The sequence below is a fragment of the Sapajus apella genome, unplaced genomic scaffold (genome assembly GCF_009761245.1).
Source record: "Sapajus apella isolate SASKATOON/1434 unplaced genomic scaffold, GSC_monkey_1.0 scaffold23, whole genome shotgun sequence".
In the NCBI taxonomy this organism is placed as follows: Eukaryota; Metazoa; Chordata; class Mammalia; order Primates; family Cebidae; genus Sapajus; species Sapajus apella.
In genome coordinates, this window is record NW_022436963.1 from 34,805,965 (window position 1) to 34,821,617 (window position 15,653).

The 15,653-nt window shown below is 36.7% G+C and overlaps 1 protein-coding gene across 9 annotated transcripts in view; it reads right to left on the reverse strand.

Annotated features, from left to right (window-relative positions):
• RAD18 (RAD18 E3 ubiquitin protein ligase) overlaps positions 1-15,653 on the reverse strand; it is a 99,371-nt gene that overhangs the window by 9,805 nt on the left and 73,913 nt on the right. For 8 of the 9 annotated variants that reach the window (XM_032290547.1, XM_032290551.1, XM_032290555.1 and 5 more), the window contains one exon: positions 4,783-4,845. The exons of the other annotated variant lie outside the window; for it this stretch is intronic. In XM_032290547.1, coding sequence (XP_032146438.1) covers positions 4,783-4,845 — 63 coding nt within the window. The remainder of the gene's footprint in view (positions 1-4,782; positions 4,846-15,653) is intronic. 9 annotated transcript variants of the gene reach the window in all.

Below are 15,653 nucleotides of genomic sequence, written 5' to 3' on the forward strand. Positions count from 1 at the left end.
CTAAAGATGTTCTTCCAAACCAATGAGAACGAAGACACAACGTACCAGAATCTCTGGTACACATTTAAAGCAGTGTCTAGAGGAAAATTTGTAGCAATAAATGTCCACATGAGAAGCAAGGAAAGATCTAAAATCAACACCCTATCATCAAAATTGAAAGAGCTAGAGGAGCAAGATCAAACAAACTCAAAAGCTGGCAGAAGACAAGAAATAACTAAGATCAGAGCAGAACTGAAGGAGATAGGGAAACAAAAAACCCTTCAAAAAAAATCAAAAAATCCAGGAGCTGGTTTTTTGAAAAGATCAACAAAATAGACAGACCACTAGCCAGATTAATAAAAAGAAAAGAGAGAAGAATCAAATAGATGCAATAAAAAACGATAAAGGGGATATCACCACCAATTCCACAGAAATACAAACTACCATCAGAGATTACTACAAACAGTTCTATGCACGCAAACCAGTAAACCTGGAAGAAATGGATAAATTCCTGGACACTTGCACCCTCCCAAGCCTAAACCAGGAAGAAGTCAAAACCCTGAATAGACCAATAACAATGGTTGAAGTTGAGGCAGCAATTAATAGCCTACCAACCAAAAAACGTCCAGGTCCAGATGGGTTCACAGCCGAATTCTACCACACATACAAAGAGGAGCTGGTACCACTCCTTCTGAAACTATTCCAAACAATCCAAAAAGGGAATCCTTCCCAAATCATTCTATGAGACCAACATCTCCTAATACCAAAACCCGGCAGAGACTCAACAAGAAAAGAAAATTTGAGGCCAATATCCATGATGAACATAGATGCAAAAATCTTCAATAAAATACTGGCAAACCGATTGCAACAGCACATCAAAAAGCTTATCCATCACGATCAAGTAGGCTTCATCCCGGGGATGCAACGCTGGTTCAACATATGCAAGTCTATAAACGTAATTCACCACATAAACAGAACCAAAGACAAAACCCCCATGGTTATCTCAATAGATGCAGAGAAGGCCTTCGACAAAATTCAACAGTCCTTTATGCTAAAAACTCTCAATAAACTAGGTATTGATGGTACATATCTCAAAATAATAAAAGCTATTTATGACAAACCCACAGTCAATATCATACTGAATGGGCAAAAACTGGAAGGATTCCCTTTGAAATCTGGCACTAGACAAGGATGCCCTCTCTCACCACTCCTATTCAATATAGTATTGGATGTTCTAGCCAGAGCAATTAGGCAAGAAAAACAAATAAAGGGAATTCGATTAGGAAAAGAGGAAGTCAAATTGTCTCTATTTGCAGATGACAAGACTGTACATTTAGAAGACCCCATCGTCTCAGCCCAAAATCTCCTGAAACTGATAAGCAATTTCAGCAAAGTCTCAGGATACAAAATCAATGTGCAGAAATCACAAGCATTCCTATACACCAATAACAGACTTAAAAAGAGACAAATCAAGAATGAACTGCCATTCACAATTGCTATGAAGAAAATAAAATACCTAAGGATACAACTAACAAAGAATGTAAAGGACCTCTTCAAGGAGAACTACAAACCACTGCTCAAGGAAATAAGAGAGGACACAAACAGATGGAGAAACATTCCATGCTCATGGTTAGGAAGAATCAATATCGTGAAAATGGCCATACAGCCCAAAGTAATTTATAGATTCAACGCTATCCCCATCAAGCTACCTATGACCCTCTTCACAGAACTGGAAAAAACCACCTTAAACTTCATATGGAACCGAAAGAGAGGCTTCATAGCCAAGTCAATTCTAAGCAAAAAGAACAAAGCTGGAGGTATCCTGCTACTTGACTTCAAACTATCCTGCAAGGCTAAACAAAACAGCATGGTACTGGTACCAAAACAGAGATATAGACCAATGGAACAGAACAGAGGCCTTGGAGGCAACGCCACATATCTACAACCATTTGATCTTTGACAAAGATGACAAAAACAAGCAATGGGGAAAGGATTCCCTGTTTAATAAATGGTGTTGGGAAAACTGGCTAGCCATGTACAGAAAGCTGAAACTGGACACCTTCCTTACACCTTACACTGAAATTAACTCCAGATGGATTAAAGACTTAAATATAAGACCTAACATCATAAAAATCCTAGGAGAAAACCTAGGCAAAACCATTCGGGACATAGGCGTAGGCAAGGACTTCATGACTAAAACACCAAAAGCACTGGCAACAAAAGCCAAAATAGACAAATGGGATCTAATTAAACTCCAGAGCTTCTGTATAGCAAAAGAAACAATCATTAGAGCGAACCAGCAACCGACAGAATGGGGAAAAATTTTTGCACTCTACCCATCTGACAAAGGGCTAATATCCAGAATCTAAAAAGAACTAAAACAGATTTACAAGAAAAAAACAAACCCATTCAAAAGTGGGCAAAGGATATGAACAGACACTTTTCAAAAAAGACATGTATGAGGCCAACAAACACATGAAAAAATGCTCATCATCACTGGTCGCTAGAGAAATGCAAATCAAAACCACATTGAGATACCATCTCACACCAGTTAGAATGGCGATCATTAAAAAATCTGGAGACAACAGATGCTGGAGAGGATGCGGAGAAATAGGAACACTTTTACACTGTTGGTGGGAGTGTATAATTAGTTCAACCATTGTGGGAGACAGTGTGGCGATTCCTGAAAGAACTAGAAACAGAAATTCCATTTGACCCAGCAATCCCATTACTGGGTATATATCCAAGGGATTTATAAATCATTCTATTATAAAGACACATGCACACTTACGTTCATTGCAGCACTGTTTACAATAGCAAAGACCTGGAACCAACCCAAATGCCCATTGATGATAGACTGGACAGGGAAAATGTGGCACATATACACCATGGAATACTAAGCAGCCATAAAACACGATGAGTTTGTGTCCTTTGTAGGGACATGGATGAACTTGGAAACCATCATTCTCATTAAACTGACACAAGAACAGAAACTCAAACACCACATGTTCTCACTCATAGGCAGGTGTTGAACAATGAGAACACATGGACACAGGGTGGAGAGCATCACACAATAGGGTCTGTTAGGGGTACTAGGGGAGGGACAGCAAGGGGTGGGGAGTTGGGGAGGGATAACAGGGAAAGAAATGCCAGATATTGGTGACAGGGGGATGGAGGCAGCAAACCACATTTCCATGTATGTACCTATGCAACAATCCTGCATGATTTGTATATGTTCCCAGAACCTAAAGTGCAATAAAATACATATTTAAAAAAAAAAAAAAAAAGAAGTCATCATTAACAAGAATAGATTTGGGCTCAGGAACTCTGGGCTCATTATAGTCACTGGTGTCAGGGTTAGTGCAGCATGAAGAGGTACAAGAGGAAATAGCTAAGGAGTCGCCTTCTCTTCCAGAGCTCAAAGCTAAATAATGCTTAGGTAAGAGACAGTAATGCAGCCCAAAACTCAAAACTTACATAAAATGCTACTGCTTGAACCACCAAATATCTCATAATAAAACCATGTAGCCCCTGGATACAGCACACTTTTCCACTATCCCAGTGATTCAGCTAAGAAACTACAAAATGTCAACAGCACAGCAAACCTCTCCTCTTTTGGAAAGATAGTAGTGTTTAACGGTTGAGAGCACTGACTTTCGACAAGTAGGTTAGAGTCTCATTTCCATCACTTACTACTTATTGCTATATGACCTTGATCTGGAAACTTACCCCTTTTAGCCTCAGTTTCCACACTGTAAACAGGGATAATAGCACATCACAGTGTTATCATATTTTAATGAGATCACACATGTATTTCCTATGAGTTAGACTCATGTTGACAGTGGGGTTAAAATGCTGATCTTAATAGAGCAGTAGGGGTTACGGGCAAACAAATAATCATATAAATGTGCTGGAAAGTGATGGGCACAGTACTGTAAGCACCTATAGTAGGGAGACTGGATCCAGGAAAAACTTGAGCTGGTGAGTAGTGGTGTAAACTAGGTGAAAAAATAAAGAACATTCTTGGTAGAGGGCCAAGTTCAAAGGCCCTGTGTTGGGAGGGAGCTTTTCATGCAGGAGGACTTAAGAAGTCTATATGATGAAGCAGAAAGCATTTATAAGTATATAATAAGAGATGTGTCTGGAGAAAGATATCCAACCATTTAGGACCTTTTAGGCATATTAAAGAGTCCTTTCTTGAACCTAAAAGGAACAAGAAGCCATTGAGGATTTTTCAGAGCAGAGGGATGAGTAATAGTGATCATATTTGCATTTTGAAAAGATCGCTCTAGCTGTATTGCAGTAATTACATAAGATTATAATACCATGTTTTTAGTGTACCTTTTCTAGGTTTAGATGCTAACAGGTACCATTGTATTACAAATACCTAACTGTAACATGCTGTACAGGTTTGTAGCCTAGGAGCAATATGCTATACATTAGAGCCCAGCTGTGTGGTGGGCTATACCATCTAGGTAAGCATACTCTGATGCTCCCACAACAATGAACTCACATTTCTCAGAAAATATTCCCACTGTTAAGTGATGCATGACCATATTAATAACCCATAGGAACAATTTATCCATACAGAAGGAACATCTGATATGTAGCTACAGTTATAGGATTCCATTCCTTAGCAGAAATATATAAAAACAAGTAGTAAACTGAAAATCTTTGTTGCGTGTGGATTACTACTTTCTTAAACCAGATAGCACAAGTATCATTTTGTTTGAAAATAAGCTGCATAGAAGTATAATTTCTCAGGTCAAAGTGCATGATTATTTCATGATTATGAGAACTCACTTATGTGATGCTTCCCAGGCTTCCTCTTCTTCTAGAAGATCTCTTATGATGTCTGAACTGGAACTAAAGGATATATATACATATATATACATCAGTATTGCCAGACAGTAAGAAGGTTGTATCATCCCACTTATATAAAATTCTAGAAAAAAGCAAACAAATGGATAGTAACAGAAAGCAAACCAGCAAACCAGTAGTTACCAATGAGAGAAAGGAGGGAGTGGGGGTGGGCAAGGAAGGAGAGAGCCAAATGTAGTTTCCATTAGGAGACAAAGAGCAAAGGTCAAAGGTGCTGAAGAACAATGAGGGAGATTTTACCAACTTTAGTATTGTCCACTAGCCAGGGAGGCTAATATTCACTGCCAGGCCTACTTCAACAGAAGTTGTTCTAAACCTTTCTATTCACAAGACCCCAGCTCTTGCTACTTCTTACCTTGGAGATAACTACTCCAATTTTAAACAAAACTGAAGCTGTCTTAATCCAACCTTCTCATTCCCTTCTCTCCTCCAGTGTCATCCATTCTTCTTTACCTGAAGTGCTTAAGGTCCTGTTTCTCAAGCTTTTAAAATTACCATCTTTCTAAGGAGCCTTTTTATCCTTTTCTCCCAACTATATGAAATTTTAATACCACAAATAATGATGTCTATTTGTTCATGTGTTGTGTATGTATTGTGTATACACACACATACACACAGATATACACACACATATATATGTAGAAAGCACAGATACATATATGTATATATGTGTATAAACACACATATACACAGATATACACACAAATATATATGTATAAAGCACAGATATATATGTGTGTGTGTGTGTGTTTTATGCATATATAGAGTAACCTTTTTACCCACTTCCCACCCCACAAAAAACAAAATTCCACCCTCTGGGGGTGATATTGCTCCTACTGAGAACCCACGAGCTAGGGAAATGGGAACTGGGAGGGGGGATCATTTAGTTCTGCGGCCTGGTAATAGAGTTGGAGAAATCTTGCCAACAACCCCCCGCCCCCCTCAACACACACAATTTTTTTTTAAATAGGAAGGTTACGAAGCATCTCTACTATTCCAGCTAAGTAAACAGGAGGGACAAGCCTTTCAAGTAACCTAGTAGAGCCTGTGATCAATTTACCTAGGGGCTCTCAAATCACCAGCACAAATCACTGATTTGTTAAAGGAAAATATTTGCAGTACACTAATGACAGAAACCTAAGAGGTTTTTGCTACACTACCTCAGTGAAAACAGATGGTAGAGATGGTTTACAAAAGACACATCTCAGAAGTTGCCTGCAATCTCCTCTTCCCCTGTGACTTCAATGCCACTGCCCAGCCAGGCTGCACAACTCCCTGGTGTCTTCAATTCTCATTATCTTTCCTTGTACCCCACCTCAGGCAATCACCTGAATGATAACCAAACCACTAAATGGACTGATACGAAGTTTGGGAAGTTCAGAATTTTATCTAAAATGAAGTTTCAGGATTATCTGCTATATCTGCTGCTCCAATTCTAGTCACCACTGAAAAACAGAGTGATGCTAATACAATTAAAATACCAGACAGAACTATTCATTCTTTTTTTAAAGTAATGTATTTATTAATATATCTGCTCTAAAACCACATTCCTAAAATTAAACAGTTTCACAAATAGGATTTTACAAAAAGACACTTGGATACAGTGTCAGTGTTACCAAAATTATAACTCTCAGATTGCTACCCTGTGGATAGAAGCAATTAATATTTTTGAAGTCTTAGTCATTTTAATATGCCTTGAAGATCAAAAATTCCTTTAATATTCTTTCAAGACATCTAAAAAATCCTCCAAAGGAGAAAATTAATTATTCATTTTGATATTTCTGAGGTCAGAGCATATACAAGCCTATATAACTACAGCTTTAAAGTCTAGAACAAGGAACTTTTTCAGAGTAGACTTTAGCTCGTCTACTATTTGATCTTGAAACATTCTGGGAGACCATGCTTTAAGAAGCTGGGTGAATGTAAGGTCTGGTACCTGAACATTACAGCTTGCCTATGGAAGGACATTCAAATAGCGCTCTCTGATGTCCCTACTGGTCCAGGCTACAGTGGATATCATCATATAGATTATATGTGAGAAAGACTCACTGGCAAAGATTCAAAATTGAATCTTAAATTTGATGGAATTCCCAACCTTGGTACAGGAAGATGTTAATAGGCTTATTTAGAACACCCACAATTAATTTTTCACATCTTTTAGGCCTTATTTTCAGGTCAAAGTTTCAGAACTGTAAGCTAACTCTGTGTGTGTGCATGCACACCTTGGCCAAGCTGGTTTTCCTGTAATATCTCACTCTTATCATTCTCTGACCGAAAGTAGCACAACTTCTTCAGCAAAGAAAAACACTATCTTTGTGTATTCCTTTTGTAGCACCTTATTTCATTCTACTAGTAAAGAATTTACCACTGAAGCTGAAAAGCAAGATGTCAAATAACTCTGGCAAATGTATGACTGGTAATGTTATTTAGAGAAGAAACCCACAGATTTCAGTGTCAGACAAAGTTAAGATGCGGTCCCATTTCTGTCACTTACTGAGTAGTTTTGGGCAAATTACTTAACTTTCCTCTGTGTCAATATCCTCACATATAAAATCAGGATAATAATACGTGTATTTCTTAGGATTTTTTTGAAAGCTTATTCAATATAACACATTCAATGTTTACCATAGAGCTTGGTACACAGTAAATGTTCAACAAATGTTAGTTCCATTTTCATAAAACAGATTTGGGTCTGAATTATCTGAATAACTGCTTCAGCGCCATGCTTCAATTTGCCCAAGGAAACCTGATTACTATGTGCTCTATTTTAATCTTTGATTTCCGCAGTTTCTATGACACCAGGGTGCAAATTCATTAGAACCAGCATGGCAGATACAAAGGGTACTGTGAGGTAGGAAAAACGCAAACATCTGCTATAAAAATCCTGTGAATTAAGGACTACTTACAAGTGGAATTTTTCTATTATCTAGTAGTTAGCCCCTCAATTTCTTCCCTTAATTGTGGCATTAATTTGAATGTGGTTGAGTATATCCAATTGAAAACAATAACTCTTCCAGGGTACATCACTGGAGGATCAATGCCGGTTGACATGCCTACCAGACAACGGTACTTAAATAAACTGTCAGCTACCACGAATCTTTCCTCAAACCCCTATTTTCAGTAATCTGTTCTGTAAGATGAACAATAGCTTACATGCCAAGTATTTTAGCAGTTGGCTGACAACATATTAGAATAGTAAAGTTCCAGTTTTCAAAAAAATCATTCAATTATGACAATGACAACAATTATTTTCTGAGCAACTACCTCTACAAGCCACAGTGATAAATACTTTCTACACATTAGCTTTTTTATTTTTATTTTTTTTTAGAGACAGGATGTTGTTCTGTCACTCAGGCTGGAGTGCAGTGGTGCAATCACAGCTCACTGCAGCCTCAACGTCCTGGCTCAAGCAATCCTCCCACTGCAGCATTCTGAGTAGCTACAGGTGCATACCACCATGTCTGGCTAATTTTTAAATATTTTGTAGAGATGGAGTCTCCCTATGTTGCCCAGGCTGGTTTCAAACTCCTGGGCTCAAGTGATCCTCCCGCCTTGCTTGGCCTCTCAAAGTGCTGGGACTACAGACATGAGCCACGATGCCCAGCCTTCACATTAGCTTTAATTCGTAGAAGCACCTTAAGTTATCTCCCCATTTACAAAGGCTGAGAGAAATACTAAGTAAGTAGAAAAACAGGAATGGGAATGCAAAACTCATCTCCTTTTGCCATACCATGCTGCTTCAATAGTGATGGCAGAAAAATCAAATGCTATTGATTTTACCGGAGTTAAAAACACCCTCTCCTGCCTATTTATCAATAAGGTTTTTGTCAGACAACCATCAACAAAGTTCTGGAAAAAACAAAGCTAAGAGTTTCACTGCTTTCCACTTGAACTTAAAAAAAAGATAAAATGAAGAAAGCTTTAGATAAGAGAAAATAATAAAAATAGCATTAATATATGCAAAATCCTTAATAAGAGATGAAATCAAGCAACACTAAGTTTATGTTCTATTTACAAACCATCCATAATATATAGTCATCTCATTTGCTTTGCAGAATCATCCAGGGAAGTTAGAGGGACAAACCAACCAAAACACCAACTAGTATTCCATTTTATCAATGGCAACACTGAAACTCTGGAAGATTAATTTAAAATCTCCCACATGCCAGGCACCCTTCCAGAGTCATAAAGCCAATGGCTAAGCTAACTTCCCGCAACGAAACAAAGACTAACTGCTAAGTACATGGATCTGAAGGAGTCGTACACATTTGAAGGACTTGAAGTCACAGTATCTTGTACCAAGATACATTCCCAAAAAAAACAAATGTTCCAATCATCTAAAAGATGGTCTATCTCATGCACCACACCCAGTTTAAGCTCTTTCCCCCTGCTTTTTTTTTTTTTTTGAGATGGAGTCTCACTCTGTTGCCCAGGCTGGAGTGCAGTGGCACGATGTCGGCTGGTAGCAATCTCTGCCTCCCGGGTTCAAGCAATTCTGCTGCCTCAGCCTCCCAAGTAGCTGGGATTACAGGTTCGTGCCACTTCGCCTGGCTACTTTTTGTATTTTTAGTAAAGGTGAGATTTCGACATGTTGGCCAGGCTGGTCTTCCTGACTACAGGTGATCTGCCTGCCTCGGCCTCCCAAAGTGCTGGGGATTAACTGTGTCTAGCCTAAGCGCTTTCAAAAATGCAAAAGATACCGAAGAGCCTTTTTATATTCTCACATTTTCTCTAGAAACTTCCAACAACAACAACAAAAACTGCCTGAAACAGAATAAACCGTTTCAAACAAAAAAACCACGTGAAACAGAATAAACCTTTCAGGGTATTCTAAAGTTCATAAATAGTAGCACAAAAAAAGGATATTAACAAAATACATACAGTAATAAGTTTTAGTAGAAAAAGATTTTGTGGTAACATTAAATACACTGAATGTCACATTTAACAGTTATAAAATGAAATGTAATGTCAACCTTCCAATAGCAATTATGAAGATTTAAAAAAATATAAAGCCATCATTGACTTACAGTAAAATACTTCCAACTTAGAATATTGTTCCACTGTTTGATGTTTTCTTTAGATACTGTTTTCTCTCAATTTGACAGAAACATACTTATTTATTAATTTTTCTAATAATTCCAATACCCTCTAAGCTACAAAATCTCACTGATATATTTGTCTTCCTTACTGCCTACACCACCAAACTTCATTAACTGATTTACAATAACAATTAACACTGATAAGATGATTTCCAAAACTGTAAACAGTAAGATTTAAATAGTACTTGCTCTCCTCTTTTTTATTTATATATATATATTTTATATGATATATATATATATATGTGTGTGTGTGTGTTTTATATTTTTTGTTTAAAGTATTTATATATTAAAGTTTAATACATTTACATGGTTCAAAATCAAATGACATAAAAGATGTATACTGAACTGGCCCACTTCCTCCTTTGTTCCTATCCAATCTGTTTTCTCTTATTTCCAACATGTAATCACTTTCATTAGCTTGTTGTGTATTCTTCTAGTGTTTCTTTATGCAAAACCAAATAAATATACATATTCTTCCCCCTTTTAGAAAAGAGGTCACATGCTACACATGCTGTTCTGAATATTGGACTTTTCCATTATAAACATATCCTGGAACTCTCTATATGAGCACTGAAAGATCTTACTTTTAAACAATCACACAGTATTTCAGTATATGGATGTATTAGTCAACCAATCCCCACTAATGATACTTTGATACTTGAATTTCCAGGCTTTTGTTATTATAAGCAATGATGCAACGAATAACCCTGTGTATAGGTTATTTTGTATATGTGCAGGTACATCAGTGGGACAAATTCATCCAAATACTGAGTAAAAGAAAAAACAATAGTACCTTTAGTTGATCTCACCAGATTTCCCTCCTTAGGGATTGTAATACATAGTACTCCAACCAGTAATACATGAGAGTGCTTGTTTCCCCACGGCCTTAACACAGAGTATATTACCAAACCTTAAGAGATTTGCCAACCAGGCCAGGTGCACTGGCTAAAGCCTGTAATCCCAGCACTTTGGGAGGCCGAGGTGGGTGGAACACTTGAGGTCAGGATTTCGAGACCAGCCTGGCCAATATAGGGAAACCCTGTCTCTACAAAAAGAAAAAATTAGCTGGATGTGAATCCACACATGTAATCCCAGCTACTTGGTTGGCTAAGGCAGGAGAATCGCTTGAACCCAGGAGGCAGAGGTTGCAGTGACCTGAGAGCGTGCCACCGCACTCCAGCCTGGGTGACAGAGTGAGACTCTACTTCAACAACAACAATAAAAAAAGAGATTTGCCAACTTAACAGCTAAGAAATGGCTAACATTTGCATTTCTCTTTAAGTGAACTGTCTGTTCATGATTTCTACCCATTTTTCTATTTTCCTTCTCAGTCTCCAGATGCTCAAAAAATTCTCAAATGTTTAAAAAATTCTATTTAATCTTGTAAATCCAGGAATCTTATTTGAAATACTGATTTCAAAATAGATCTAGTCCTAAGAAATAATTTGCAAAAATTATCTCCTGCTATAGCCAAATCTGTTTCCTCTTTTCAGACCACCCCAACCCAGACAGTTCCCGTACCCTCACCTTTTTCACATGCAAATCAAGTGAACTAACCCAAGTCCATTTGGGCATGGTGTCTTCTGGATCCTAAAAATCCCAGAACCAGATCTGGTTTTCTATCTAGGAGACAGTTAACACTCTTATTTTCAGATGAACAAATTCTAAATCTGAAAAACTTATATTTAATATGTACACTGATAATCTTTTACTTTAAAAACATGATACATTCTACTCTGAAAAATAGCAATGGACTGAATTTTTCTTCCGTTATCCACTAACGCTGCACCACATTTTTCTTCTATTATCCTCTAAGGTTCTCCAGTTACATGAAAACAGTGGGGTGGGGAAACTCATAAACCAGTCACTTTAATATGTCACCTGTTCATTTAACTTCTAATTTGGCCTCAGTGCCTTCTGAGGATTTGGAGAACAGCAAAACCAAGCAGGAGAAAAGTATTATATCTGAATTCAGAAAATTGGCTTTAACATTCATTAGGATCATGAGATTAAGTCACTTAATTTCTTTTTCAACGGACTCAATCATTGCCTTACCTGCCCAGAAACAGGGGTGCTTCAAATGCTCTTGCTGTCCTTTCTACTACAGTAGCACTAAGAGTCTATTTGTCTATGTATGTCCCACCTATTCAACTGTTCAATGGTATATTCATATAGTACCTAAAAGCAAAGCTTCCTAACTGGTGTGTTCTCCCCCTCCTCTACAGGGCAGTTGTATACTAGGCATTAATCCCTAGCCCATAGTGAGACCTACGGTGGCAGAAACCCCTGGCAGCATCATCTCTATTGTGGCATGCCACAAAATACTATCATTTGCTACGTGTGCTGAAGAAAAGGGTTAGCAAACACCATATTAAAGATAGAAGAGAGAAACAGAATGCATTCCTTTTAAGTCAATCACTTTACATTCTTATAAAAAGTGCTGTATTTTTTCAAGGAAAAAATATATAAGAACATTAGGTTAATTCCAAATATTAGAGTTCTCTTGGATCTCTTGAAAAATTCAAGTTCAAAAGAGAATTAAGCAATTGTGCTTACATTTAACTTGCAAACTTAAGAAACAAAAGATCATCAGCTCTGAGAAAAGCTGCAACTTTAATGCAGGGGAAAATTTTTTTAATTAGCAAAATATCCACTGCTACAACTAGATACTGAATCAAACTCTGAAGTTAAATGGGCAGGGAAACAAAATAATGACACTTCATTCTGTTTTTATTCTTTCAATTATCAGAAGTATAAATGACTGATACAAATAAAAATCAAATAATAAAATATAGGGTGAATCATAGAAATAAGTTACAACACTGAATTCCACAAGGAAAAATGAAGCAAAAGACAAGCAACATTCCCAAAATGAAAATTTCCTCTACCACTTCTTTAATTTGATTACAAGCTTGCTTCATAACAGAAACTGAGGGGTTGAGTATGAAGCTGGTGTTGAGAATGGTATGTCCTCAGCACAGCAAGGCCAACTCTATGTAATATACTCATTAATCTACCCTGAGAATGCCCAGTTGGACTGGATAAATAAAGACCACATATCTCTAGTATGCTATGATTCTCCTGAAGGAATTTAATCTTGACTGGCAGTCCCTTTTAACTCTGAATCTTTTCCTGATTTCTATGGTATTACTTATTCTAATCAAATGGGCATCTTGCTTGACTAAGTTTCAGAGTCATTAAATAACACTGGCACTAAGCAATGATTCACAATACTCTGTGACAGCCTTCTTTCAGGCTACCACCAACCAGTATTATAAGCCACTTTATGAGTTTCCAACTAGGTTATTTAAATTATGTTTAAAGTGAGTCAGGGACCTTAATCATAAAATTGAAGACAAAATTGATGGCAAGATGAAGCATTATTTTATCTGCCACTAAGAGAGAAAAAACTGAGGTCAATTTAACTATAATACTTCATTTTCACTTAGAATTTTTAATTTGTACATATCCAGAGAGTTAAACTTAGGTAGACATATTTTTAATTTATGCCATTATTGAACATATATTTTTAAAAACTGAATTAAATTAGCTAAACCATTCTTAAATTGTCTTCATATTCAGAACCCAACTCTACTTCATCGTATTTTGACTCAGCATCTCCGATAACTGAGTTTTTCCATACAAACTCATCCTCTGCCCCACCAAAAGCACCAGAGGCACAGCATTTCTCAAATGTACTAGACTACTGTTTCCAGGAATTTGATCTAAAGCACTGACATCCATTCTGCAAACTGAACTCATAATTTTCTTTCTTTCCTCAATCACACTGCATATGTTGGAAGATAGGCAGTTTCTATTAAAAGAGATTAAGAAGTGTCTGAAAAATTAACACTTGATATACCTTAGCAATATTCTTTTGCACTAGTCATGCTGAACAGAATTACTCATGCTGGTAATGCTTTGAAATTTCTTCCATTTTTTTCCAAGGGATTTGGCCCTTTCTCTTGCCCTCACTCTGTCATGTAACAAACAGGCAATCCTTTGCACACAGTTCATTGACATAATGTAACGTGTCTTCATATGCTTGTGGGTATCTTTCTTTCCTAGGTCCTGTAAGGCACATTCGCCCAATGTTGAACATTATCTCCATAACATCAAACTTAAATCTTGCTGTTCTGTTTTTGTGCTTTTCTTCATACATATTAACTTTTTTGGTTTCATTATTTTGTTGAAGACATATTACATGACTAACGTAATGCCAACAATACATGTAACCTAACCCAATGATGATACCATGAAGAGCTGTGATGTACACTCACTGGCAAATACTTCATGACTACAACCAGGCTGTCAGCAATTTTAAGTTATTGTTGATTATAAGACATATCACAATGTTGGATATTAATATGTAAAACAGAAAGTATATGTCTTAAAGTCAATAAAATGACGGCTGTGAAAGCACTTATAAAATGTCTAATCATTTAACTTATTTCTGCAAAGAAAAAAATTTTTTCATAAAATATGTCCAGTCATAAGTCCTAATTTCCTGAATTAGGAAGAAAATTTAGTTGATTTGTTTTATGAAAGTATACCAATAATCATATATTTATCAATGACTCTCACATGTATTATCTCATTTCATCTTCCCAATAGATCTGAGACATATTTTAATGTGCTTCTTAAAGATATATAGAAATAGACTTCAAAAAAGTGAACCCAAAATCACCCAGCAGAACTTGACCTTTAACCCATCAACTCAAAGTCAACTACTTTTCCTGCTACCCCATGGCTGCTTCCTGCTGCATGCTCACTCCTTAACAATCTACTCTTGAATCAGCTGCCAAGTGGTCTGTCTTGGTATTAAACCAATTATCACTATTAAAGGTCCACTTCCTTCCCACTTTCCCTTTAGCCTTAGTTTCTAGGTCTTATATAAAAAATAGACTCTACCTTTTAAGCTTAAAGATCTTAGAATTGATAGAACAATTCAGAAAGGGATATAAAGAAGAATCCAAATAAAATAAAAAAAGATTACCATACTTAATATTTACAATGAGTATAATACTTCCTGTTCATATTTAAGACATGACTACTAGAGGAGACACTGCCCACTTTCTCAAAGTAAGCCTGTTAAATCTTTATACACCATCACTAAAGCTAAGCTTCCACCGTGTGCAAGCAAACTTGGTAATTTTTTTCCTTGTTAAAATTGCAATTGGAAACAACTCAAATGTCCATCAAAAAATGAGTAAATAAAATGTATATCCATACAATGAAATATTATTTGACAATAAAAAGTAATACAGTACTGAAACATGTACAACACAGATGAACTTTGAGAGCAAACTAAGTGAAAGAAGGCAGTATCAAAAGACCACATAATGTATGATTCCATTTATACGAAATGTCCACAACAGTCAAACCTATAGAGACATAAAGTAGATCAGTGGTTGTCTAGGGCTTGGAGCAGATTTGAGAAGAAATGGAGAATAACTGCTAATGGGTGCAGGGTTTCTTCCTGGGGTGATAAAAATGTTCTAAAATTGTGGTGATGGCTGTACAACTTTGTGAATATACTAAATACCACTGAATTGTACTCTTAAATAGTTAACTGTGTGGTATGTGAATTGTATCTCAATAAGGCTTATTAGTATGTACCTCCACTGAGTCATGTACATGTGTGTGCATGCAGAAATATGCACATATATAACTAATTATAATGTGAAACAGAAT